The sequence below is a fragment of the Scatophagus argus genome, chromosome 8 (assembly GCF_020382885.2).
Source record: "Scatophagus argus isolate fScaArg1 chromosome 8, fScaArg1.pri, whole genome shotgun sequence".
Classification (NCBI taxonomy): Eukaryota; Metazoa; Chordata; class Actinopteri; family Scatophagidae; genus Scatophagus; species Scatophagus argus.
Window position 1 is genome coordinate 14,912,895 of NC_058500.1, and position 23,755 is coordinate 14,936,649.

General features: G+C 40.2%; 1 protein-coding gene across 9 annotated transcripts in view; it reads left to right on the plus strand.

The window, feature by feature from the left end:
- The first annotated feature begins 176 nt into the window (after positions 1–176).
- The window catches only part of kif1b (kinesin family member 1B), a 54,724-nt gene continuing 31,145 nt past the window's right edge, over positions 177–23,755 (plus strand). For 2 of the 9 annotated variants that reach the window (XM_046397913.1, XM_046397916.1), the window contains exons 1-12: positions 181–488; positions 1,718–1,871; positions 16,938–17,014; positions 17,155–17,334; positions 18,187–18,255; positions 18,653–18,831; positions 19,530–19,641; positions 20,211–20,288; positions 20,386–20,451; positions 21,016–21,091; positions 21,702–21,780; positions 21,881–22,023. In XM_046397913.1, coding sequence (XP_046253869.1) covers positions 1,766–1,871; positions 16,938–17,014; positions 17,155–17,334; positions 18,187–18,255; positions 18,653–18,831; positions 19,530–19,641; positions 20,211–20,288; positions 20,386–20,451; positions 21,016–21,091; positions 21,702–21,780; positions 21,881–22,023 — 1,165 coding nt within the window. In that variant the 5' untranslated portion in view covers positions 181–488; positions 1,718–1,765. Of the gene's footprint in view, positions 489–1,717; positions 1,872–16,937; positions 17,015–17,154; positions 17,335–18,186; positions 18,256–18,652; positions 18,832–19,529; positions 19,642–20,210; positions 20,289–20,385; positions 20,452–20,628; positions 20,647–21,015; positions 21,092–21,701; positions 21,781–21,880; positions 22,024–22,696; positions 22,739–23,755 lie in introns of all 9 variants that reach the window. The other 7 variants (XM_046397910.1, XM_046397914.1, XM_046397917.1 and 4 more) reach the window with 7 other exon arrangements.

A 23,755-nucleotide genomic window follows, 5' to 3' on the forward strand; every position in this document is an offset into this window, starting at 1 on the left:
GCTGCGGTGACAGCGGTGCGGGGAGCGGTGGGCAGAAATCCTGCAGTGTGGCGTCACAGTCGAAAAAAGGGAAGGTCCCACCTACTTCCGATTCCGAGGATCGCTATTGGCTGTGTGACACATTAGTCACCGACGTCTCTTTGGCTATTGGACCGTAAGGCTGTCAGTCAGCGTTGTAGCGAGGGAGTTGACGTAATCTCTTCGGTAAATCAAGGCAATCCATCAATTCCTCTTTTCGCTTGTGTGCCGATAGACGTCCGCCCTGCATCTCTACTGGAAAATAAACTCGTCAAGAAGTCACCGGTTGCAACTCCCAGGTCTACCCGGCGGAGGGTACCGCTATAATGGGTGTTTCTGACCAAAGTGGAGTTAATAACAGTTTTCGTGCTCGCGGATTCAGATAAAAAAACAACACATCTTGACGCCCGCTAGCTAACGTTAGTTCTCGGCGCTATCCTATGCTGTTGTCTTGGTGAGAATCTTCAAACGTGAGTAAAAACGTTGAAATAACTTCTTTATTTTTATTGCCAATGTCGGTAGTGCACTGGGTTAATATTACGGATATATTCCAGGCAGTTGTCGGTGGCTTGGGAGCAGTTGTCTGTATGAGCTAGCTAACGTTGGTCACAGACTTGTGAGTGTTTGGCAGTGTCTTCGGGCTGTTACACAGTCCTGGTTGCGATAATAGTTTTATATTTCTATTCAGTTTGCAAAATGCAAAGCACAAAACACGCAGTATTTATCTGTAGTTGTGTAGTTATGTCTGTCAGAAAGACACCGCAGGTTAGCTTGTCCGGCTGCGTGCAATAGACTGAAGCCACGGCAGGTATCATTTCATGACTCATTGACTCAGGTATACAATATAAAAAAAATAACAGTTGAATTATTGCACCCGGTAGGATTTAATGTCAAATCCCCTATACCTTCACATGCAGGGTACACCAGGAACAATACGTCGAGTCTGTACGTTACTGCTAGGATAAGCATGCAACTCGTCCCTGCATTACTTCTGAAGAGACAGCAGCCGAGGATTAGCCTACTTCCTAACATCGACGAATTTAATTTTTAGAAACGGTATTTCAAGATCTTTGTCAACACAGAATCGTCACTGTTGGATGTAGCGGACGGGCCCAGCTCAATGATCCCACTGTAGCCCTCACCAAATAGGGTAGATAGAATTTCATGGGCGTATGCTTTAACAAGTATGGCTGACTGCAAGGACGTGGAAAAACATGAGATGCTTAGCATATGTAGTCACCGGGCGCGGGATGCATGGCTGTAATGGACTGTAAACACATTGTAAAGTTGTGTTTATAATTAAACATATATGCAATGTTGTTTATGCAGTCAGTTATCACATGCAATACTCAAATTCTGTACTAGCCAAAAGCTTATTTCCCATATGCTGCATTCGTATAAATTAAATGCATTATCTCGCATCCTTGTTTTGGCCGTTTACTCTCTGAGTGGTTGCTGTTGACAAAATATTAAAGCGCTTTAGTAGTTCTGGTCGGCCATATTTGTTGTAGGCTGTTGTGTCTTGATATTGGGAGGGGGTGCGCTTTCATTGTGTTTGATTTACATTTTCTGATCCTGGGTTCTGAATTATTGCACTTTAATCTTTTTTAAAACAATGAAACAAACGCACTCTTGCTTCATTAAACACCACATATTTTTACAAAGCAGATGCAAACGTTTCTTTCTGTGTTTCCTTCAGGAGGGATATACAAGGAATCGTACTGGGAGACAGTCATAAACCGCAAACATGTCTGGGGCGTCTGTAAAAGTCGCTGTTCGAGTCCGGCCCTTCAATTCCAGGGAAATGAGCAAGGAATCAAAATGTATCATTCAGATGCAAGGCAACACTACAAGTAAGTAGCACACTGGCACACACACACACAAAGCCAAACAGTCTGTCTTGAATAGCACATGCACTTGAAATTGTGCTGGCCTGTGCTGAGAGAAGTTTGGTACATCAAGCATGCTCACGCATAGTCTTTCTTCAGAGGTCTTAGCAGAGAACAGTAGAATGAGCAAACTGAATAGTGGACAGTTGGGGACAAACAGCCTGAAAGAGAATAAAAGGCTTACAGAGTGAAATTCCTCCTCCTCTGAAGGGGCCTGCATGCCTTAGGAGTCTCTGTGTGAGAAACGCTGAGTTGGATCATACTGGGAGACCCAGGGGTCACCACACAGCCTGACCTGCTAATGCCCCCAATTCATCAAGGCTTTATCTCACAGTTGGTGTTTTTGAATGGATGTTTGTGTGTTACTTTGTAGTTTATGATTATGTTATTTCTTAGTGTGCATAAACATTTTATGCTACATATACGAGTTCTTTACAAAATGTTTACACCACCACTTTTGTTTTTTAGGGAAATTGTGGTGGGGTTAAAGTTACAAAGGACTACTGACATTAAATAAAAATCTATTTAATTTCTCATACATTGCAGTGTTAGCAGATCTGACAACATATTGTTTGGGTTAATGATAAAGTTGGATGTATAGATGCACTTGGTATGCTTCCCAGAGCTTATATTTTATATGGAGGATCAGCAGCTTGGCTTGGCTTTTACATGTGTGCAGGATGTATTAAATAGGACTGTTAATGGAAAGATAAACATACTAAAATAACACCTTCACTGATATCAAATAATAATAATGATCACTAATATCAAGTCATATGCATACTTGCATTTGTTGAAAATGTAATTATTTAATACATGTAGAAAGATGTGACGATGCCATGCCCCACTGCTATACCTGTCAATTTAATGAGACTATCTGGATAGACGATAGCAGAGCAAGAGGAGAGAACTTGAATGTGGTTTGTAGTCTTGTGATTCAACCTGCTTACTTGTGACTATGAGTCATCTTGTACTGTGAAGTGCTGGATGCCTCCTTACTCATGGCTGTGCTTTATGTCCCATTTCAGCTGGCAGACAAATACAATCTCCCTGACACTAGCATGGAATCATTAATGACCCAATAAAAAGACAGTATGTGACAGAAGAAACCTGTTATTCCAGCAGACTTTTATTTGTGCGGAGTTTTGTCTGTCAGTCTTATCAGGCTTATTAGACTAAGCCTTTATGAATCTTCCATAAGATCAAGTCTCCCTACCAGTTATGGTTTGCTTGGCCTTTATCTCTCACACTCTACCGAAGAGAAGCTTTGTGTCAAATCCACAGTTCTTTTACTCCATATCCTTGGGTTTTCATAATGCCAATGTCACTCCGAGGTGCTGGAGGGTGACTCGTGGTTTGTAGCAGAACTGCAGTGGAATATGCAGTGTTTTTAGGGGGTGAGTGAGTGAGTGTGTGAGTGAGGCAGAGGAGGAGGCTGCAGCACTGCCTACTCTACCTACTATCACATGGGCAGATTGCGGAGCAGAAAGGGAGGCTGGCAGGAGGCCATAGTCTCCCTTCATCAGGACTTCATTGCAGATGGTATGCTGAGAATGCTGTCTTATTTGAATGTGGAGCAGCTGAACAGTACCTATTGGTTTAAACCTGCACAGGTTCATACATGCTGTTGAGTTGCATTTTTCACATGCAGTATGAAAATCTGACCTTTCTGTTCTTGTAGTTTGCTGGATTTCTTTACACTTTCTATTTGTCACTACCTGCCAAAGTCAGTCAACTTGTATTTTTAGTGTGAGAAATGGTCAAGATTTTCACCATGTTTTTATGAATATTCACATTTGCTATAACCACTAATGGTGAAATTCATCCTTGCTTATTTATTTTCTATTATTTGTCTGTTTTTTTTCACACAGTAATATGATTTGTTTTAATGACTTCCAGGTGTGCATTATTCCCTAATACTGTTGTGTTCTTCTGTGATTTTATGCTGCCTTTGGTGATGGTTAACATTTAAATGGCACTGAAAGCTGCCTCACAGAAATCAGATGTTTTATGTACTTGCTTGGTCATCTTGTAGGTGTTTGGCAGATGTGTGGATGAGGCCATGACACCTCCCTTATTGTTGTGATTCACTCAAGGGCATATGTGTTGTTGTGTGTCAACAGTTCAGAGAAAGAGAGAGCTTGAGGGTAAGGGAGGATATGCTCTCTCTCTCTCTCTCTCGCTCTCTCTCTCGCTTGCTCGCTCGCTCTTTCTTTCGCCATGCAAAGAGGGTTGTCAAGGATAGAGTGCGGGCAGAGGGGCAGTAAATTGATTATCCAGTGTGCAGGAAATGTGTCCAAGATCTCTGTAGGCAGGTTGGAAACAAGTGAAGGCCTCTTTCACTAGAAGCTCTTAAACATACCAGAGCTAATGTAATTATAATGGGGTGATGCGATGGGCTGTTGCATTGGTTAGTGTTGGTGCTCCAAATGTTGAATAACGGCAGGACACCAAAAGCCTGCCTTCATTAGGGCCCTGACGTGTTCTCTGTCTGGTTACGTAACTCATGTGTTATGTTCCCCCTCAGTCAGTGAGCAGCCACTCATGTATGTATGGCCAAAGATGGTTGATGTGCTTCCACAGTGCAAAGAAAAGCACATCCTCTGTCATTTAAGAGCTTTACATTGACTTTAGTAGAACAAACATGCGTTCAGACAATTTCTCACATGATAATGTCTTTTACAGTGTTAGGAATGATTTTTGTAATGCATTTTCAAAACATATTAGCTTTTGTCTGTCCAGTTTCAGAGATGCAGTGATAAGTCGATTAATCTAGGGTTGGGTAGATTTCCAGTTTTGCCGGTCCAGTCCAGTGTACAAGTTTAAACAGGTTAAATATCATGCAACCTGATGAACTCGGCGTTTGTTAGGTGAAGGTGGAGAGAGCTAGCAGCAGCTGGCTAACAGTTATAACCCTTGGTCAAAAACTAACATCCTGCTTTTGTCTTCAGTGTGAATGGGTGCAACCGGCCTACACACATGTATCAAATGTCTGCAGTAGTCAGAGGCCCTTATCAGCTCCAAATCCTATCAGCTATGATTAATCGATAATGAAAATGTTAATTGAAGCCCTGTCTATGTTGTCAAGAACTGGATAGATGTTACGCAATATCATCCCCTAAGTTAAAGGTAAACAAACTGGCAAATTGATAGAACAAACTGAAGGTCAGATTGTCAATTAAAACTTCACTGTTCAGACACAATTTTGCTGAGTGTCCTCTCAGTTCAAGCTAAGTGGATGGTGACCTTACAAAAAACAGGAATCATCAGCTCAGCTCTAGTGTCAGTCACACATAAGAAGAAATGACAGTGAACCCATCTCATATCAATGAATAGTGGTCATTGAGGAGAGAGCTGGCAGGACAAGTGGGAAAAGAGCATGGGTTTGGACATGAGGGATGGTTACCCTGCTGCTGTGCATACTGGGCTGATTGACCTGATTAGAAACCGTAATCCGCAGGCTTCCCTCAGGTCGCCACGCCCTGCTGCCATAATCCTGGTGAACCTTGTAGGTGTACACCTACACAAGCCCACTCAGGGTATAACATTCCCCAACGCCATCGGTTGTTTTGGAGCAACATTTATTTGCCCACATGCACTTCTTTCAAATCAGACTCACACATTCCAGACTGATCATCCTAACGAGGAGGGGAGGACAGGCAGATGCCTGTGTACGCTCATGCTGCGTCATGGAACTGTGTTGTGCTGCTCAGCTACTTTTCAGTACACCTACCTGTAACAGGTTTACACAGCCTTCTTGCAAATTTGCAGCATTTATAAGTTAAAACAATTTGATCTTTACTGTCATTGATATTAAGAGCATGTGGGAGTTCAATAACCATAACTAGGAAGAGGCAATAATCTTATGAGTCAAGGCTCAAATGCACTGAAAGTGTCTAACATGCGTATTTTTAAGTACACCCAAAGGTGCTATGAGGTGCACCAAACTGTCCTGATCCTCCTTCTCTGACCTTGTTTTGATTGATTGAGTGTCCAGTGAGGATGCAGTGATCAAAACTGTTTTTTTTTCCTGTAGCCACACTGCCTGTTTGGAGATAACTAAAAAGAATAAAAAGCTATGGAGAGAGAGAGAGAGAGAGAGAGCACTCTCATCAGACAATACTCAATACTGCTGTTTTCTTTTTTGATATTGCCATTTAAAATCTGATGCACGCAGTGCGTCGTAGGAGCATCAGACGGCCCGCATCATTTATCGCTTTTAGTGCTTTTGGGTCTTCAGAGTGTGACAGGAAGAGGAATTGTATCTCATCACTCTCATATCATGTGTGGTGCTGGTAAGTAGTGGAGACAATAGTGTTCTGCTACAGAAACATCTTGAAAGAATGAATTAAAGGTTTTCATATCTTCCTTCAGCTTTTTTTTCATAACATCATGTGCTCTAGCTTACTTTGGTTCATGACATTCTGCCTCTTGTTGTGTTGTTGTGTGCTGCTGAGGTTTGGCAGATATTAAACTTAACTGTGTGTGTGTCTGGATAAATGCTGATCCAAGACTGCCTCAATATCAGGTTTTCTGTGTTTGCTAGATCCTGTGCTTATAGATTATTGAAATCATCTTTAAAAAAATGAGACCTGCACTAAGATTTACAGGTTGTTTTGGTGGAATTCTTTTTACGCAAGCACCTCTTCAGTATTATATGTATTGAGCATTGAAATCAAAAAGTATTACCATTATACCGCAAACTAAAACATGACACAAGGCCACATTGCTCTTTCCCTTTGATACTGAATTGGTACTGAATCCTTTTTAATTCATAACTGTTTTGAAATGAATAAGAACCCACCACAAGCTGTTGCTTATTAAGGGATGGGCTGAATGCTGGAATGTTCTTGTAGTGGCAGAGGTCGGAGGGGGGAAAGTGATAAATACCATCTCCCACTTAACTGTGGTTGCAGCTTTATAGCTGACCCAAACACTTGTGGTTTTCACTCCATGCCTTATGTTAACTCCATTTTTGTGTGACCATATTTAAACATTAAATTCTTGACAAGTCATTGCTTTGGTGCTGCATTGATTTACTTAAGCAATAACCCATATTGTTTACTTGGCAAACTGCATAAGCGTTTCTAGGTTAGCATATTGTTTGTTTCACATTTTAGCAATTTAAAATCAGGGCCTTAGCCTATAGAAACAGTTATTGAAACACCTGCAGATATCTGATATTATGGAAAACTCAATAGCTGACACCGCAATGGTCTCACCTTCTGGCTGTATAACTGATGAATTTGTTGGCGCTTTTCCCGTGAACATCATGGGGCTTGTGGATCAGCTCCAAATGTCTGTAAACAAAACACATCAACAGTGATGAAAACCAGCTTCAGTCTCATGATCTCATGAGATTTGGTCTGTCACATGACATGCTTATGTAGAATAAAGTGATCTTCTGTCAGACCTGTGGCCCAGGGGGTCTCTTTGTAAAGGTTCTCAGAGCATACAGTGATGAATGTGTACTAGTCTTTCAGTAATCGCCTTTTATCGCCTTTTTTGTCACACATTATCTTTGCTCAGTTTTGCTCACCTCAGTGTGTTTTAGATTGCTCTTCATTCCAGCCTTTGATTGGGCTGAGAGGAAACTGTGGCAACCTTTTGCAGAAAATGTAGGATATTAGAGAAGAGGATGGGATCTGAGCTGGCTCGAAAAGGGGGGGAGGGGAGATGTAAAAGCAGCCACAGCAGCAGCACAGACGGTGAAAGTCGTGCATGAGTACTATTCACGTGTACGGCAGCGTGAGGCAGCATCGTCCAACCAGGAATGATGGGATTTCAGTTATTTTGGTATTCATGCCGTGGAGTTAAAACTAAAATGTGTTTTATTATACTGCAGGTTGGACTTACCTTGCAAAAGTGCCTGGCCTTTTCAACTTATTTTTTTATAAAATCATCCACCAATGGTTTGCTATAATTTTGTAAATTTACAATGCTTATTCTGGTGATACTCTTTTTGCAGTCTAGAACCCATGAGAAAAACAAGACACCGAGGCTGCTGTTTTTTTTCTGGAGGGCTCTGCTTCGATTTGCTACTACCATCCAGACCACACAAATCCATAAATGTTAGTGATATTACCACATAAAAGGTCTGCCTCAGATAACAAAATGGGACAAAACAACAATGAATTAGTCTGGTGAAATGTGTTTCGGACAAATCCTAAAATGTGTCCCAGTTTTACATTGGCACCCGGTCAGTTGAAGTGTTATAGAAATTGTTTACAATTGTACAACAAAAGGCACAGATGATTTTTGTGCGTAGAGGAGTGAGAATTAGGAATGTATGTGTGACATATGTCCTCTTTCTGTCCTGGATAATGAGGGATGTAGTTATGCCATCAAATGAAATGTCATTAAAACAATATCAAAGGTGCTAGTTGAATGATATACATATGCACCAGGCACAAGTATGGTAACTGTGTAGTGCCTTATTTTTTTAAGTGAACTCTCTATCTAACTGCTATTAAATCTTACTTGCTAACTGAGGTCATAGTCATTTGGCTGTGAAAATCACACTGTGATAACTGCAGCCAACATCCATCACCATTCATCCCTGAATTGGTAATGTATAAAGAGGCTAACACAAAGATAATGGTGGTATTTGTTTTCAAGTTATGCTACTCTGGCCTTGCTCCTCTTACCTACTCTTTGGTTCACTGCATGGGTGAAAATGGCTGGATTTTCCCACATTCAAGAGAGTGAATGTGTTTTTTAGTTTTTGTGTCCTGACTGACACAGCTCTCTTTCTAGACTGTATTGTTTGGTTTCCTCCCACAGTCTGAGGGCTGAATTCAGAGGCAAACTGGAGAGCTTTGTAGTCTAGGCACGGTTAGCTTGGTGGTGGTGGGTATGATGCTCATTTTGTATTATTCATGAGTAAGAAGTCAGGAAGGTTGACAGTATATTATTTTTGAAACTTTAATTAATAAAATGGGAAGACTGAGCCTTCGATCTGGTTGTTTTACTGGAACTCCCAACTCTCATGCTGCTGTTTGAATACTGGGCAGCTAATTGTGATCAATGGTACGCATACATACACAAATACATGCAGACAGAAGCACTCATTTTCAGACGTAATTTATGTCTTCCAGAAAAAAATCACTGGATAAAATGTGTTAGTCATCTGACACTAGCTTGAGGCTTCAGTTAGTGCTTATCCTTTTCCTGGCCTCATAGAACATGTCAAAAAAATTATGCAGCTACTTTTTTTTAATCATTTCTTTTATTTAAAGGTGAACCTTGGGGAAAAAAGATTTGAGATTCTCACAGATCCATGTGCTAGAGTTGTCTTCATGATGTCATGATGCTTACATAAAACTAGAATGCATTTAAAGTGAGACTTCAGTCTCTTAGTAGAGGCTAGTTGAGGAAATCCAGGTCACCGCTCTGTAAAATGGGTGCCTGTTGTGAGCAGTGAATGTAAGGGGCTCTGTATTTCCCTTGTCTGCACAGCCTGGTCCACACTGATGTCCCCACTCAACTGTTTTGCCAGCATCACATGGCAATCCGTACACTGTTTGTGAGACAAACTTGCAACATAGTTTAATGACTCAAGATTTAAGACAAATCTACAACTATTTTCAATAAACAGATCAACATAAAAATACAGATCCAGTCTTTTAGAGATTATTTCTCATTCTCTATGAATTTAAGGATTTACAGTCTAGCCCTCAGTGAGTGTTTTTTTTTTTCAACTGTTCCTATCATAGTTATATTTTATGTCTTTGATACATTATTACAATTATCCATAATATTGATAACCAAGCTTGCGTTCAGATTAAACATTTGTTCCATAATGTGAAATGAAATATTTTCCAAGATATGACCTGTGGAGGGAATGCTTGATCTTGAATCTTTTAAGTTTTGTATTTTAATGGAGCACATACAGCTCCTCTTCCCTAAATTTCATTGTGAAAATGTTGACACTTGCAGGTTTTAACTGTCAATACATTAAGTGTTATTTTTAAACTGGAAAATACAATGCTTGTCTCAAGCTGTGGATGCATTACTATAGCTTTCCATGACACAGGATGTGTTTGGAAAGACCTCTAACCTTTTAAGGCAGCACCTGCAAAGAGAAGAATATCCTCCTTGGACCTGATCCATGAGAAGCATTGCCCCTGTGAGCCGGGAAAACAGCTGAAAACCCAGACTAAGGCTCCTGTATCATTTTGTTAATGTTAACTATCTACAAATATATTCACTAGAAAAGTTTGGGAATGTGTCCAGAGTTTGTTCAGACACAGTAGGAATTAGACATTGGCAAGTAATTTAGAAATGTATCCTTATTTCAGCTCTGATTTTGTGACCAGTCTGTGTGCCTTGTAGGTTTAACCCCCATGTCATCACCTGAGAGACTGCCTGATATCCCTCTCTCTTTGTTGTAGTTTTGTGTTTGTTTAGCCTCTGAATGGAGTCCTGCTGGCTTAGCATGTTCTCTCTGTCTGGTGGCTTCTAGAAGCCTCTCTTTAGTCTCTGTTATCCTGGACTCAGTGAGTCTGCATGAGCTGTGAATATCAAAAGGCACTCGCAGCCCTAGCTATCAGTGTCTGTGGACTGGGAGCAATGTATGGTTTGGCTACCAGTTCGACGGAAAGGTTGGGCGGCTGAAATCTGTCCATTCCTTCCTGTCACTGACAGTCTGTCGGCATGCAAAGCACTAGCTGCCATCTGCTGCTGTATAAATAGACAGTAGTCTGGAACAGCTGGCACATAGGCCAGGACAGCTCCATTTCCCACTGTTTTGTAGCTAGACTGGCAAATCCGCCTAAAGCCATTTTAATGTCTGTGCATCTATACCTATATCATTTATTATTATTATTATTAGTATTATTATTATTATTATTATTACTACTACTAGTGCTACTTTTTGGCATGGACTTGGGAAAAAAAAAGTAAATAATATTTATCTCAGAAATTCTGAACAAAGCTCTCATTTCTGGCTTGAGACAAAGCTCATAATTAATTTCATCCTTCTGATAATTTCCAATTTCTAATGTCAGGTTAATGAGACAGCCGGTTTTCTTACTTAGTGTAAGGAATGACAGAAATCCTGATAACAAATATGTGTGTATCCAAAATAAACCTGCAAAAGTAACTAAATCTAACTAAATCTGACTGCTGACCAGCTGCATGTAAAAGTGGGATTTTTTTAATTTATTTTTTTTTATTGCAGTTAATGTAAAAGCTCAATTCTTCAACATCCAATATACATTTGTGTTAAAAATTGAGAATAATCAGTGGTGGAATGTAACTACAAGTAACTACAACTACAAGTAAGTACTGTACAGTTTTGGGGTGCTTGTACTTTACTTGCACCTTCATACTTCTACTCCACTACATTTTGGAGGCAAACATCAGTTACTAGTTACTTTATGAATTCACATTATTCAGTATTGACAAACTAATGACATGTAACCAATCACAGAGTACTGTGGCGCTGTGAATGGGACTTTGACCAAGTGGCTACAGACGCAGCTGCATCAGTGCCAAAACAGTGCATTTTTGAAAAAAATAATTTTATCAGCAATGGGACAAAAAACACCCACTGATATAAGTAACCAGAAAAATGCTGAATATTGGACTTGATAATCAGACGAGCCAATAAATCGTCTATCCCAACTTGGTAGTTTCCATTTAGATGACTTCAATCACTTCCCAGCAAAAATATTGAAAGTTTCTTTTTTCTAAATGTTACGATCACTTTTTCTAAAAAAGTGGAGGCCGGGTAAGGCAGTGTGAAAAGGGTCATTGTGATGTGAGGGGACATTGTGAGGGGACTGGGCACATAAAGCCTTGTCATAACAGATTACCTAATGTGTTTTGCAGGCTCTGTTGTCAGTTGCAATACCCTGCTTTCAGTGTATTGTTCTGGTGTCTTCCTGTGCTTTTTTTCCTCTCTCCTCTCTCCCAGTAGGAAGAGAAAAATGACGTGATCAGCCTTCTGAGTAGAAATGGAGGATTTGTCCATAAGAATTCAGTGACTTCCTTTGCAGTTCAAGTAATTACTCTGATAGACTTGCTAACCTAATGAAATGACAGTACATCTTTCTACCATAGTTGTAGTGTCTGGGTCGATATCTGTGATGTGCATTCTGGTGTGAAGGGTCACATCTCCTGGTCATAGAAAGTCATCTGCCTGCCTGGAAAGTTCCATGTTTTATTTGGCAGGAGTACCCAGCAGTGGATTATTGAATGGCCGTGTGGATATTTTTTTGATTAAAGGCCGCAGAGCAACTCCATGACCAGTGGTGAAAGTGTACTGTATCCAAAGGGGTAATCAAGAAACCACATGTTACTGACGTTTCTGTTTTGGAGATGTTTGTATGTCCTGTGTTGTGGCTGCAACAAGCTCAGCTGTTTGTCAAATGTGCACAGCAGCGCTCAGACACTACTTTTAGCCTTCAGCTTTGAGCTACATCCAGTGTCAACTCTGTCACCTGTGCTGCAGCCCTGGCAACTGAGCCATTACAGACTCTCTTCCAAAGATACCTGATACAAGATGCAGATCATGTCTGTGGCCACTTCATGGTGTGCCCTATTCAGTTGTTATGCTCTCTATTTCACACTGAACACCCATATTAATGTAACTGTGGCAGTGCTCAAACCATCAGGTCATGTCAGCAGCTGCTTTGCTTCAACACTCATCCACGAACCACGACAAAGGTGTGCAATTGCATGATTGCATGGAGCTACATAGCGTTAGAGCTGTGATGTGATGATTTGTCTCTTGACATAATGTTCATGCGACCGGGCCAACATTGAAAACCTGTATATGCATAACACACACTATATATGTCTAATTTCACACCACACATATGGACTGCCTGCGATGTGATATAACCTCCCATGAGCAACTGCGATATTATAGTTGAAGGGCAGGTGTGGAGGGAAAAATTTAAGTCGGATACTGCGTGGGTAGAGTAACTATCAAAAAAATATTTAAATAATGTTCCATTAATAAGTATGTAATGAGTGACATGCACATGTTTAGAGTGGTTAGATGCTGCTGGTGTAACTAATATTTCTATTGTGTGGAAAAGGACAGTTTGTAATCCTGTGAGTGAATTAAATGTTGTGTTTAAAATGATGAAATAATATCCTTCCAAAATGAACTGTTACCTCACACTGCTGCCTATATACACACAGACTCCAGGGATGCTATTAAAATTCCTCACTCTTGCTGAAAGATGCACACATGGTGCTAACTAACCTGCACAGATATAATTTTTCTGGATATCTTCTTAGCAGCTCATTCATTTGTTTTTTTTTGTTTTGTTTTGTTTTGTTTTTCTGTTTTGCGTATACATTTATTTAATGTACTTATCCCCTTCCTGTAAACTCAGACAGGCATTGATCAGCTCGAGCTAAAAGCTAGTGAGTCCTTGGAGGGTTACTGGAAGAGGGAGGCAGATATGCTCTGCCATTTAAGACCCTGCTTGTGTGCTGGTCTCAGGTAAATGGGGCTAGCTTTTAGTCCCCTTCTGGTGCTGAGAGACCTCCTAACAACGTAATTAGTGAGGGGTGTCTTTGCTTTCCTGGATGGATTATAGACCCCATGTTGAACACTGGAGCATAAAATGTCTTCCAGCTACAACCAGCTGAGTGATGTTCTTTAGATAGAAGGATGTGGTTAGTTAACTGGTATTTGCCCTGGCTTGAAATGGAGAGCTCCTGTGGAGTGCCAGCATCCTATCAGTTCTATATTTTGCAGAAGAGGAACTGAAAATGCTGAGCTGTGTGTCCATTTTGGACAAATAAACATTCGGACTGGCCTCTGTGCCACTCAGTAGCTTGTGTCTGTGCACTGCACATAGGACTCTGACTGATTAGTCTGTCTTGAGAGAATTGTCGCTCCTACATAGCCTCCCACACAGACTTGCATGTCAGTCATTTCATGCAATGAAAGTTCAGTATTGTTTGATGACAGTCCTCCATATCGCTCTTTTACTGATAATGTTAAATTTCTGACCTTATGCATATGGGCTTTCAGCTTAATGTTATCAGTCAATACTGCCTTCTGTACTGCTAAAGTAGTGCCTTCATGTTCAAAAGGTTTTTTCGGTGGAAAAATGTTTGCCTTCTGTGTTTCATTACATTATTTCTGTTTTGTTATGAACAAAAAAAACATTTACAAAGTATTTTAAAGGTTTTTGTGTGGTAAAAGTTGTCTCTGGTATTGCCTATGGAGTCTGACCTGATAGGTAGCTTAATGTTATAAACCCTAAAGCTTTTCTCACTATGCCCTCTGCATATCTATGAATTTTTAAAGGATTCGAATCCTGAAATCACTGTTTCATAAATAATTGCAATTGACCGGTCCTACATTTAAGTAATTCTCTATAATTTCTACAGAGCAGTAATGGGAAAATATTGAGGCGAGAATAGAACTCAGTGTGCTGCATCCTCCCTCTCTGTGCCAAGTTGAGGTTGTTATGGCAACCAGATTCTGGTCCCGTACCTGTTGCCATGGTTGAGAAAGACGGAATGATGACGTTTATTAGGCAGCAGGATATGTCTGCCATTTTAAGTCCAGGATGTGACTCTGGTGGGAATGTTTTCCTATAAATGGAAAGCAGAGGAATTCCTCACATGTGACTATTTCTATCTGTACATCAATGCTCTCGTAGATTCTGTTTGTAGGTGTGATAAACAGTTGCATATCAAAAAAGTGAGCTCAGTGACTGATATTCAGCTTAGGCAAAGTAGATTAGTCATACTAGAAGATATGGGGCGCTCCTGTCTAATTTACTTAATCAGATGACGTGGATACATTTCACCTAATTCTAATTCACTCGTCAATAGTTAGATGCATCAGACGTGTGACTGTGCTGTCACCTTGAAAGGCAGTGTGTCATTATTTCAACTAGGGATGTGACATACTGTTCACAAGAATATCGGTCTAATTTTTTTCTTAAAAAACGGGAACATTTTTAAAACATCATATTGTGATCATGAAAATAATCCACCTTGTTGATGCATCATATTGTTATTCCCAGCAACAACAAGCATTGCTGAAACTGAAATTAACATTGCTAGCAGCTCTACAGCCCTGTCCCGTACTGTCTCCTTGCCTTGAATAGACTTTTATAGGCTCTTAGGTGAGAGACCCACTTTTATGATGCACTGATAGTACCACATGCATGATGCAGCTGTCTGTTCTGAGAGCAATGGAGTGGGCAATTGAATGAGACATTAATGCCACATCGTGAGCATGATTCACATGGGAGGATTTCGTTAGTCTCCCACTAGCTGCTACCATGCTCTGCTCTGCTAAAATACATTTTTTACACCATGACATCCACTCTTGTCCTTGTCTGATTTGAACACATGACCAAACTTGCATCCCACTGTCTGAATGATCCATACATGGCACCATCTCGTCATCTTTCTGTTTCTGTTGAATTTGCCTGACACTGAATGACTATTATTTAGGCTGCCTTCTCTTCATTAATAGCCACTGTAGATTGTTCCAGGAAAGGGGAGTACGGGCACTGGTAATGTAAATCCCCCCTTAGTTTCTTCATGCCCTGGCTCCAATTTCCCTTTGGAGGCAGGTCAAAGGTGAAATTTAGCTTTATTTAGCCACCTGTCTTGCGGTATCCTCTTCCAGTGCCCAATATGGAAGGTGCTGCTCTGCCTGTGCACCTTAACCTGTCTGAAGATTGCAAGGAAAACAAGCAAATGCATTGTTTTTAACCTGTGTTAGATTGTAGCTACCTGAATTTTAGTACAATGGCAGCTGCTACAATCATCACATATTTAGCGTGAAACAGTTAGTGTTCTGGTTTCTGAGGGCATGCTGTGCTTGTGCTTGTGCTTTTCTGTCAGCATGTGACCTGTGGAGGGCGATATGCAATCCCTGTCTCTCCACATCTCCTGCATTATTGATAAGTGTGCTGAAGTCCTCCGAACACATAAGGCACTCTGCCTGGAACATCTTGAAGCAAAAGCCTCTCAAGCACCCTCATGTTGAGTAGCTGGACCTGGCTTTAATTTGCCCATTAGCAAAGCATGGAATTTACATGAAACAAGGCTTATTACCGCTTTGTGGTTCACACTGGAGATTTGCTTGGAAAGAGTGAAAATGCTCTAAATACACAGGCTATATTGTGTTTACTAAGATGCACTTTGTCCTGCCTTTGGTTTCTATTGTGCCTCTGTTTGGATTGTTGCTAGGCCCATGAGCACACCTAGTACTTTCACTCCCTTAAATAATTTTTTCACTATGCTCTAGGGGCACTACGCTCCCTCCTTCTTCTTCCCCCACAGTTCTGACGACAGAGGTATGCATTTATCTGTCTAACCTAAGCAGACTTTGGCCCTTCATTGGCCTGTGTATGTGGATGCTTTTGTGAAGTTTGTCTAAGAGGGATGTGTAAGGAACAACTACGGTACACATATCTGCAAATAGCCTACAATAGATTTTAGTCTCCTCCTCTCTCTCCATCGCATTCCCAGTGCACACTGTGGAAAGCTTGAATACTAGTCCCATGGGTGGCAGCAAGCATGGTTGAGAGGGATAACATGCCAGGCGTGGCTGCAGATTCTTGTTCATTAAGAAAGGTCTCTGTGACCCTAGAGGATGGCTGGGTAGTGTGGAAGTACTGTGTCATTGTGCATTTTGCAGATACAAAAGGTGAAATAGTGATAATAAGAGTGGGCTACATGTCTTATTATTTTAAATGTATTGTTTGTCTTTTCTTCTTTTTTGCACGTAAGATGGTGCCACTGGAAAAGACATAACAGTTGCAGTTCTCAAAAGAGCCAGCAATTCGTGTGACTTTTTGTTCAAAGTATACCATTGTTGGGGCTCTGATTGAGGAACAGGATCTTTGGCGAACCCAATATTTGCCAACCAGGATAAAAATAATAAGTGTATTACTCAAGTTCACTTATAGTCTTTTTTTGATAAAGACCAGAAGAGATGCATTAATAATCAGGAATGACGGTTGATGTTAAAGTAATAACCCCTCTAATTAGGTCAAGAGTGACCACATTACTAATTTTGTTCTTTTCCCACAGCTATTTCCAATCCCAAAGCCCCAAAGGAACCAGCAAAGACCTTCAGTTTTGATTATTCATACTGGTCACACACTACAGTGAGTTTGAACATTTTTTGCTCCATAGTCCAGTGTTATAATCAATAAAGAGGACATTATACATTTTTTGTTTTCAATTTTAAATACCACAAGTTGATTGCAATTATGCCTTTTATTTAATTTTTCTGTCTTTCCCACAGCCTGAAGACCCGAGCTTTGCATCACAGAACCGGGTGTACAATGATATTGGAAAGGAAATGCTGGAGCATGCCTTTGAAGGCTACAATGTCTGCATCTTTGCCTATGGACAGACAGGAGCTGGCAAATCCTATACGATGATGGGCAAGCAGGAGGAGGGACAGGAAGGAATCATTCCTATGGTTTGTTCTACAATACATGTTTCTGATTTTACCACAATGCATAGCAAATATTAAGACGTACTTTGTCCATTGTCTAATGCAACCCATTCACTTGGATAATTGAATGTTTAAACCACCCTTGAATCACAGTCTATGTCACTTCTGTGATGTAAGCACAGTATCTACCAGTTCTTGGGTCATTGCCCTCTGTCATAATTCTGAACAAAATTGTTCACCTCTGAAATGTTGAGACAGCAACAGTGTTGATACGGCTGTTTCTTCCCCTACAATATGACTGAATGCAACTGATTTATCTGTACAAATGAATTTCTTTATGACCCATCTCTCATGGAGACTTTGTCTGATAGACACAACAATGACATTAGTATGTGGAGTGTGACCTACATCTTTTTCCAGATATGTCTCCCAGGGTTTGTTATTTGATCTCATTCACTTTATTCACCATGTTTCCTTTGATCAAGTCATCTCATGTAATGGTCTTTATTTAAACCTGTAGGATGTTGACACCAAACTATATATTAATTTCTGCTAGAAATATTATTACTATGCCTACACATTGCAAACTAATGAAAGCTAGAGTACAGTCCCTCAGCTGATATGCTGTCAGAATCTGACTTGTGAGATATTTCTTACATTGTTGTTGCGTTAAGTCTCATCTGCTGATGCAATCTTGATCTTAAGGTCTGATGTTTTATTGCTAAATGATTTGTTTTCTACTGGTGTGCAAATACATTCTTAGTGTTAAGTTTACTGCTACTGTTTACTCCACAGATCTCACACCTTTTCATCCTCCCTTTCACCCTTCAGCATGCCGTTAATTTGCACTAAACATCTATTTTCTCCACCTCTCAGCTTTGTGAAGATCTGTTCGAGAAAATCAATGAGGACAGCAACAAAGAGGAGCTCTCCTTCTCAGTCGAGGTGAGTCTCAGAGTGCTTTGGCATCTGCAGTTTCTATTCTCAACCCCTCCTCTGATCCTTAGCTTGGCTTGTCTTTAATGAACCATTTCTAGTGTTCTCCTAACGGTATGTCTGGTAATAGTCAGATATCAATCACATATTGGATGAAGCTTCAAAGATGCTGGGTTTCCTCAGCACATTCCCACAGTTTATTTAGTTAGAAAGCAAATTGAAGTTTCGGAATAATTAAACATTCTCATGTCAATCAACAATTGAAATATTATGAAGATACAAAATCTAATGTCATATACCTGCATTGTTAGACCTGAATTATGATACATTCAGCTTCACTTTAATGCTTCATGATGTTCCTACCACGGCATCTGAACAGATAATTTACTTTTGCACTTGTTTTCAGGTCAGTTACATGGAAATCTACTGTGAGCGGGTGCGAGATTTGCTCAACCCTAAGAACAAAGGGAACCTGCGAGTGCGAGAGCACCCGCTAATGGGCCCGTATGTGGAGGACCTGTCCAAGCTAGCTGTCACCTCCTACACAGACATCGCTGACCTAATGGATGCAGGCAACAAGGCCAGGTGAGTTGAACCTCGGGATCATGCTGAGATCAAGGGAAGGTAGAGTAAGGGGAGTAATAGTGGTGGTGATAGCTGTGATATGCTGATGATGTGATAACCTGCATCCTCAGAAAAATTTGCTAAGCTAGCCATAAAATTACCAGCAAGATAACAATAATTTGGAAGCAGGAAATGTTCTTGTCACATAGATTTTTATAGCTTAATTGTCAGTGTTGATAAAGGAACAGGTGGTTACTTTCAGGACACTTCAAGCCCAGCTTGACCAAGAACCGTTCTTTCAAATTGCAGGTAGTGAGTATTACTCACTGAAATGAGCGCATGTGATGCATATGTGTGTGTCTGTATGTGTGTCACGAGAGCCTCTGTGGGGAGGAGTGAACGCTGCCTTAATCTTCCTCTGCTGACTCAGAGGGCTTATTTCTAGAGCGTAGCGTGAACAGCCCGTATCTCCCCTGTGGCCGTCCCTCTGAGCGTCCCTTGTGTATTTGTGTTTGGTGTCCTCACAGCATTATCCACCTCTGCTGCACAAAGTAATCTCTTAGACTCAATTCACTCTAATAGGTATAAAACCTGGTGATGATAGCAGTAATATCCAAGACCATGAATTTAGCATTAATAATACAGAATAATTTAAAAGGACTTGTTACATCCATATCACTTTTTATTTCCTCACTGTCACTGTATGTGCTAACCTACAGAACTGTGGCTGCCACGAACATGAATGAGACCAGCAGCAGGTCCCATGCTGTTTTCACCATCGTCTTCACACAGAGGAAACATGACAGCGAAACAGACCTCTCCACAGAAAAGGTCAGCGGAGACTGCTAAGACAGCACCCTTCTGATTCATAAATCATTTCATTCGCCCTTCACACTTGTGTATAATTTAAACGGACTCTGCTCTCATGTTGTTGGGAGTGCATTTCTTCACACTTGGTTTTTGCTTACTACTTATTGAGTTTGCTCCTTGTCATTTTGGCTAAGATGTCTCCTCAGGTTCTCTTAGTTGGTGGTGACTGGAGAAAGAAAAAGAAAGAGAGCCATTTTAGATTTGACTTTTAGCATTTCCTCTGGTTGCAGAGAAACAAAGACTACAGTGTTATTGTAAACACAATGCCTATTGTATTTAGCCACTCTATCAGATTTTACTGCTTAGCTGCATCCCACTTGACAGTAATGCTTAAATGTTTAGAATGGTGTACTTTTGCACATTTTGATTGCTTGGTTTGTTAACTATTTACTTTAAAAAAAATCACAATCTTCATATTTTATTGCTGTCATTATTAAAGTTATATTTTCATCTTCTCTAAGCTTGTTATCATTAAAATCTAAATTATTCATAAGCTTGATGCATCTAAAATGCCTTTACTCCCTCTTTAGGTCAGTAAAATTAGTCTGGTAGACTTGGCAGGCAGTGAACGAGCAGATTCCACTGGAGCTAAAGGTACCAGGCTAAAGGTAAGACTCCCTTCATCACAGACATCAGCTTTTTCAAACCTTGACTGGCGTTGACTTGATGGCTCTGAAATAATATTTCTTTCATTTATGGTTGTAGGAGGGAGCAAACATCAACAAGTCTCTCACCACATTAGGAAAAGTAATCTCAGCCTTGGCTGAAGTGGTGAGTGATTTATACCTGTTTCTATCTACTTCTTTTTTCTCCTCTCCTCCTCCTTTTCAGCCTTCTCTCTTACCCTTTACAAATCGACTTTGTCTTCTCAAGTTTGTAGCCTGGCATGCTGTAATGTCTGCCCTTCTGTTTTCTCTTCTCTTGTCCTTGTAATGCCTGCTTACACAGGATAATTGTACCAGCAAGGTAAACCCTTTGACGGCTCAGCCATTAACCTCTGCATCCCCCCATGTGGCAGATTTGACAGCTTTTTGCCTTGTGCAATGTTGAAGTTACTTTACCATGTTCTGTAACCATCATTTTTATCACCTCGGTGCTAGTCTCTTAGACACCATGCACAGCAAAATCCATAATCCTTGCACCAGAGCAAAAGCTAATTAAATCAGGTCTCCCCTTGTATTACCTGATCTCTTGTCCATTACATCTAAGGTATTTGTCATGGTACATCATAATATAGTTTAGCCATCCCTTAATTTTCATTGTAAAAATCTGAAATCCTTGCATCAGTTGCCAGTGCTTTTTTCCGCCTGTCAAATGAATGTTTGTTTCCTGCAGAGCAAGAAGAAGAAGAAGACTGACTTCATTCCTTACAGAGACTCTGTTCTGACATGGCTGCTGAGGGAGAACTTGGGTATGAACATTATTATCACCTGAGAAAAGCCTGTAAAGTTTAATGATGGAATATGGTATAATTTATGTCTGTAAATTGTGTAACTATGTAAATGTTACATAGTTACACAATTTACAGACACAAATTGTGTAACTATGTAAATGTTTGTACCTGGAGTTCAAGAAAAACTGAATCATCTGCATCCTATAATGAAAAGGCGGTAAAGTAAATGCCTGTAGCTAGTGTAAGTCACTCTGTCAATTTAAGAACACTGTCAGTAGAATTTATTTCAACCTAACTAGAAAAGCTCACCGATCTCCTTGTGTGTATATGGTGTATCTTAACAGACATGTAGTACTTAGCACAGGTTAGTCTAATGAAACTGAAGACTTAGACTCATGGAATTAGTATTCAGCTTTCGTTTCTGCCTTAGTATTGTTTTGTTTTGTGCTGAGCGTTTTGGAGCTCATGTTGTATTTTAAATCTAATAAATCTAGTGTTAATTTATCTTGTTCTGGTTTACATAAAGACTGTTAGAGACTGTTAGAAAGGTGGCCTTTCACCATAATTACCACATAATTGAGAAAATGAAAACAAAGTAAAATCTTCTTCTTTACTCTTCTGCTATCAGGTGGAAACTCCAGAACAGCCATGGTAGCTGCCCTCAGTCCTGCAGATATCAACTACGATGAAACTCTAAGCACGCTCCGGTAAGGTTTCCATCAAAGGCATAAGTAATAATTTGTAAAATAATTCCAGTTAGTTGTTTGGATTCGATCCACAAAATTCCATCACTGTTATGATTTCTAGTTATGCGGACCGAGCTAAGAACATCAAATGCAACGCTGTCATCAATGAGGATCCCAACAATAAGCTGGTGCGTGACCTGAAGGATGAAGTGGCTCGACTGAAGGAGCTGCTCCGTGCCCAGGGCCTGGGAGACATCCTGGACAGTGAGTTTTATGTTCAGCAGGCCGTATCTGCAGCCACACAGCATCTACCTTCTCTCTTGAGGTCTACCATAAACTGGCAACACATCCTCTCTACTTCATTGTCTCATTGTTTTCAGCCATCCAACTTTGTTGTCATTGCTGTGCTTTGCTCCAGTGCCTAGTACAAAACTCAAAATTTGGATTCAGACCTACTTACTGGTCTATTATATTATGAACAAAATGTATAATGTGTTTTGTTCTATGCATCATACTACAAAACACTACATTTATAAAAATAGACACTGTACAATTATTTCTAAATCATCTAATGAAAATGATTTGGTCTCATGTGGATGATTTTGACTGACAACACAAACGATAGTTTTAAAGCCACATTAAAATATCACGCTTCATTCACTGCACATTAGAGTAATGGCTTATAGCCTAGTCAATTAGAGACATAATACACCCATTAATAACTTCTAATATCTGAACTGATTAATAACTTGTCTACTTGCTATGCCTGCTTAGCTCATGCTTAATCACGTTGCACTTAACCAGTCATTTCATGACGTTTCTTCTCATCCTCATTATCATTGTCATTCAACTCACTTAAAAAAATGTCTGTAATCTTTTCCTCCCATTCTACTGGTGCTGACCTCTGACCTTCTGATCTCTTCCTGCTTCCCCTCAGTTGATCCTATGGGGGATGATTGCCCAGGCAGTGGAATCAAATGTGTGTATATGTGTGGTAGTCATGAATTGTCTTATCACTATTTGTCCTATTAATAATAGCTGACATTGCTTATGCCCCCATTACCTTTTATATCAAAACTGCTGCCAGCTTTGCATGTAATTGCTGAAAAAGCTGAAGCTTAATAAAGACGTACAGACATGCGAGGCTTCTGTAGGTGTGCTGATCTGGCGAGGTTTAGCATGTCAGAAGGTTAGCACGCTTTGTGCTTGTGTTTCTGTTATGTTTGTGAATGATGGGGGTGAGGTAGCTATTTGTAGGCTCAAATTCAACTTTATCACAGCTTACTTTTGGAATATCCCTTTTAAGAAACATTACTTTTAGAATAGATTTTCTGTCTCCCCCACCCCCAACACGTTTTCTTTCCATGTCAGTCTTTGACTCACTTCCTCAAGCTTGTTTTCTTGACAGTGGTCTTTCTGCTTTTTACTTTGTTTTCGTTTTCTAACCGTCTGCTGCAGGTGACAGTGCTCAAAGCTTTAGAATGAGCTACAGGCGGAAAGGTGCATGGTTTTAAATTTCTAGTAGTGGTTACTTACCAGAAGTGTATGTAGAGTAAACTAACTTGATGTGTTATGATAGTTTGTATGTAATAACTGTGCCCTCAGCTATATTCTCAAAAAATCCCAGTTTCTCCTCCCTCCTGCCCTTTTGTGCTAACAATCAGGGTAAATGTTGCTTTACCTGTTTGCAGCTTAAAAGCATACATTTTGCTGCTGTTTTTCTCAACACAAGCCTTGTTCAGTTGAGTAGAACTCTGCATTATCTATTTTTCTAGAAAATGAAAATTTAATTTTTATCATCTATGCTATTTTTGTCTAAATGTCAGCAAGATGAAAATTATTGAAAAGCTGCTATTATTAGACTTTTTTTTGGTTCTTAGAAGGCACAGTCTGTGTTACGTCAGAGATCCTCTCAGTCATTATATTGACCTGAGCTGCCTGACCTTTAGTGAGGCTGCTGTGGCTCCATTATGGTGCGTGTGCGTGTGTGTGTGCA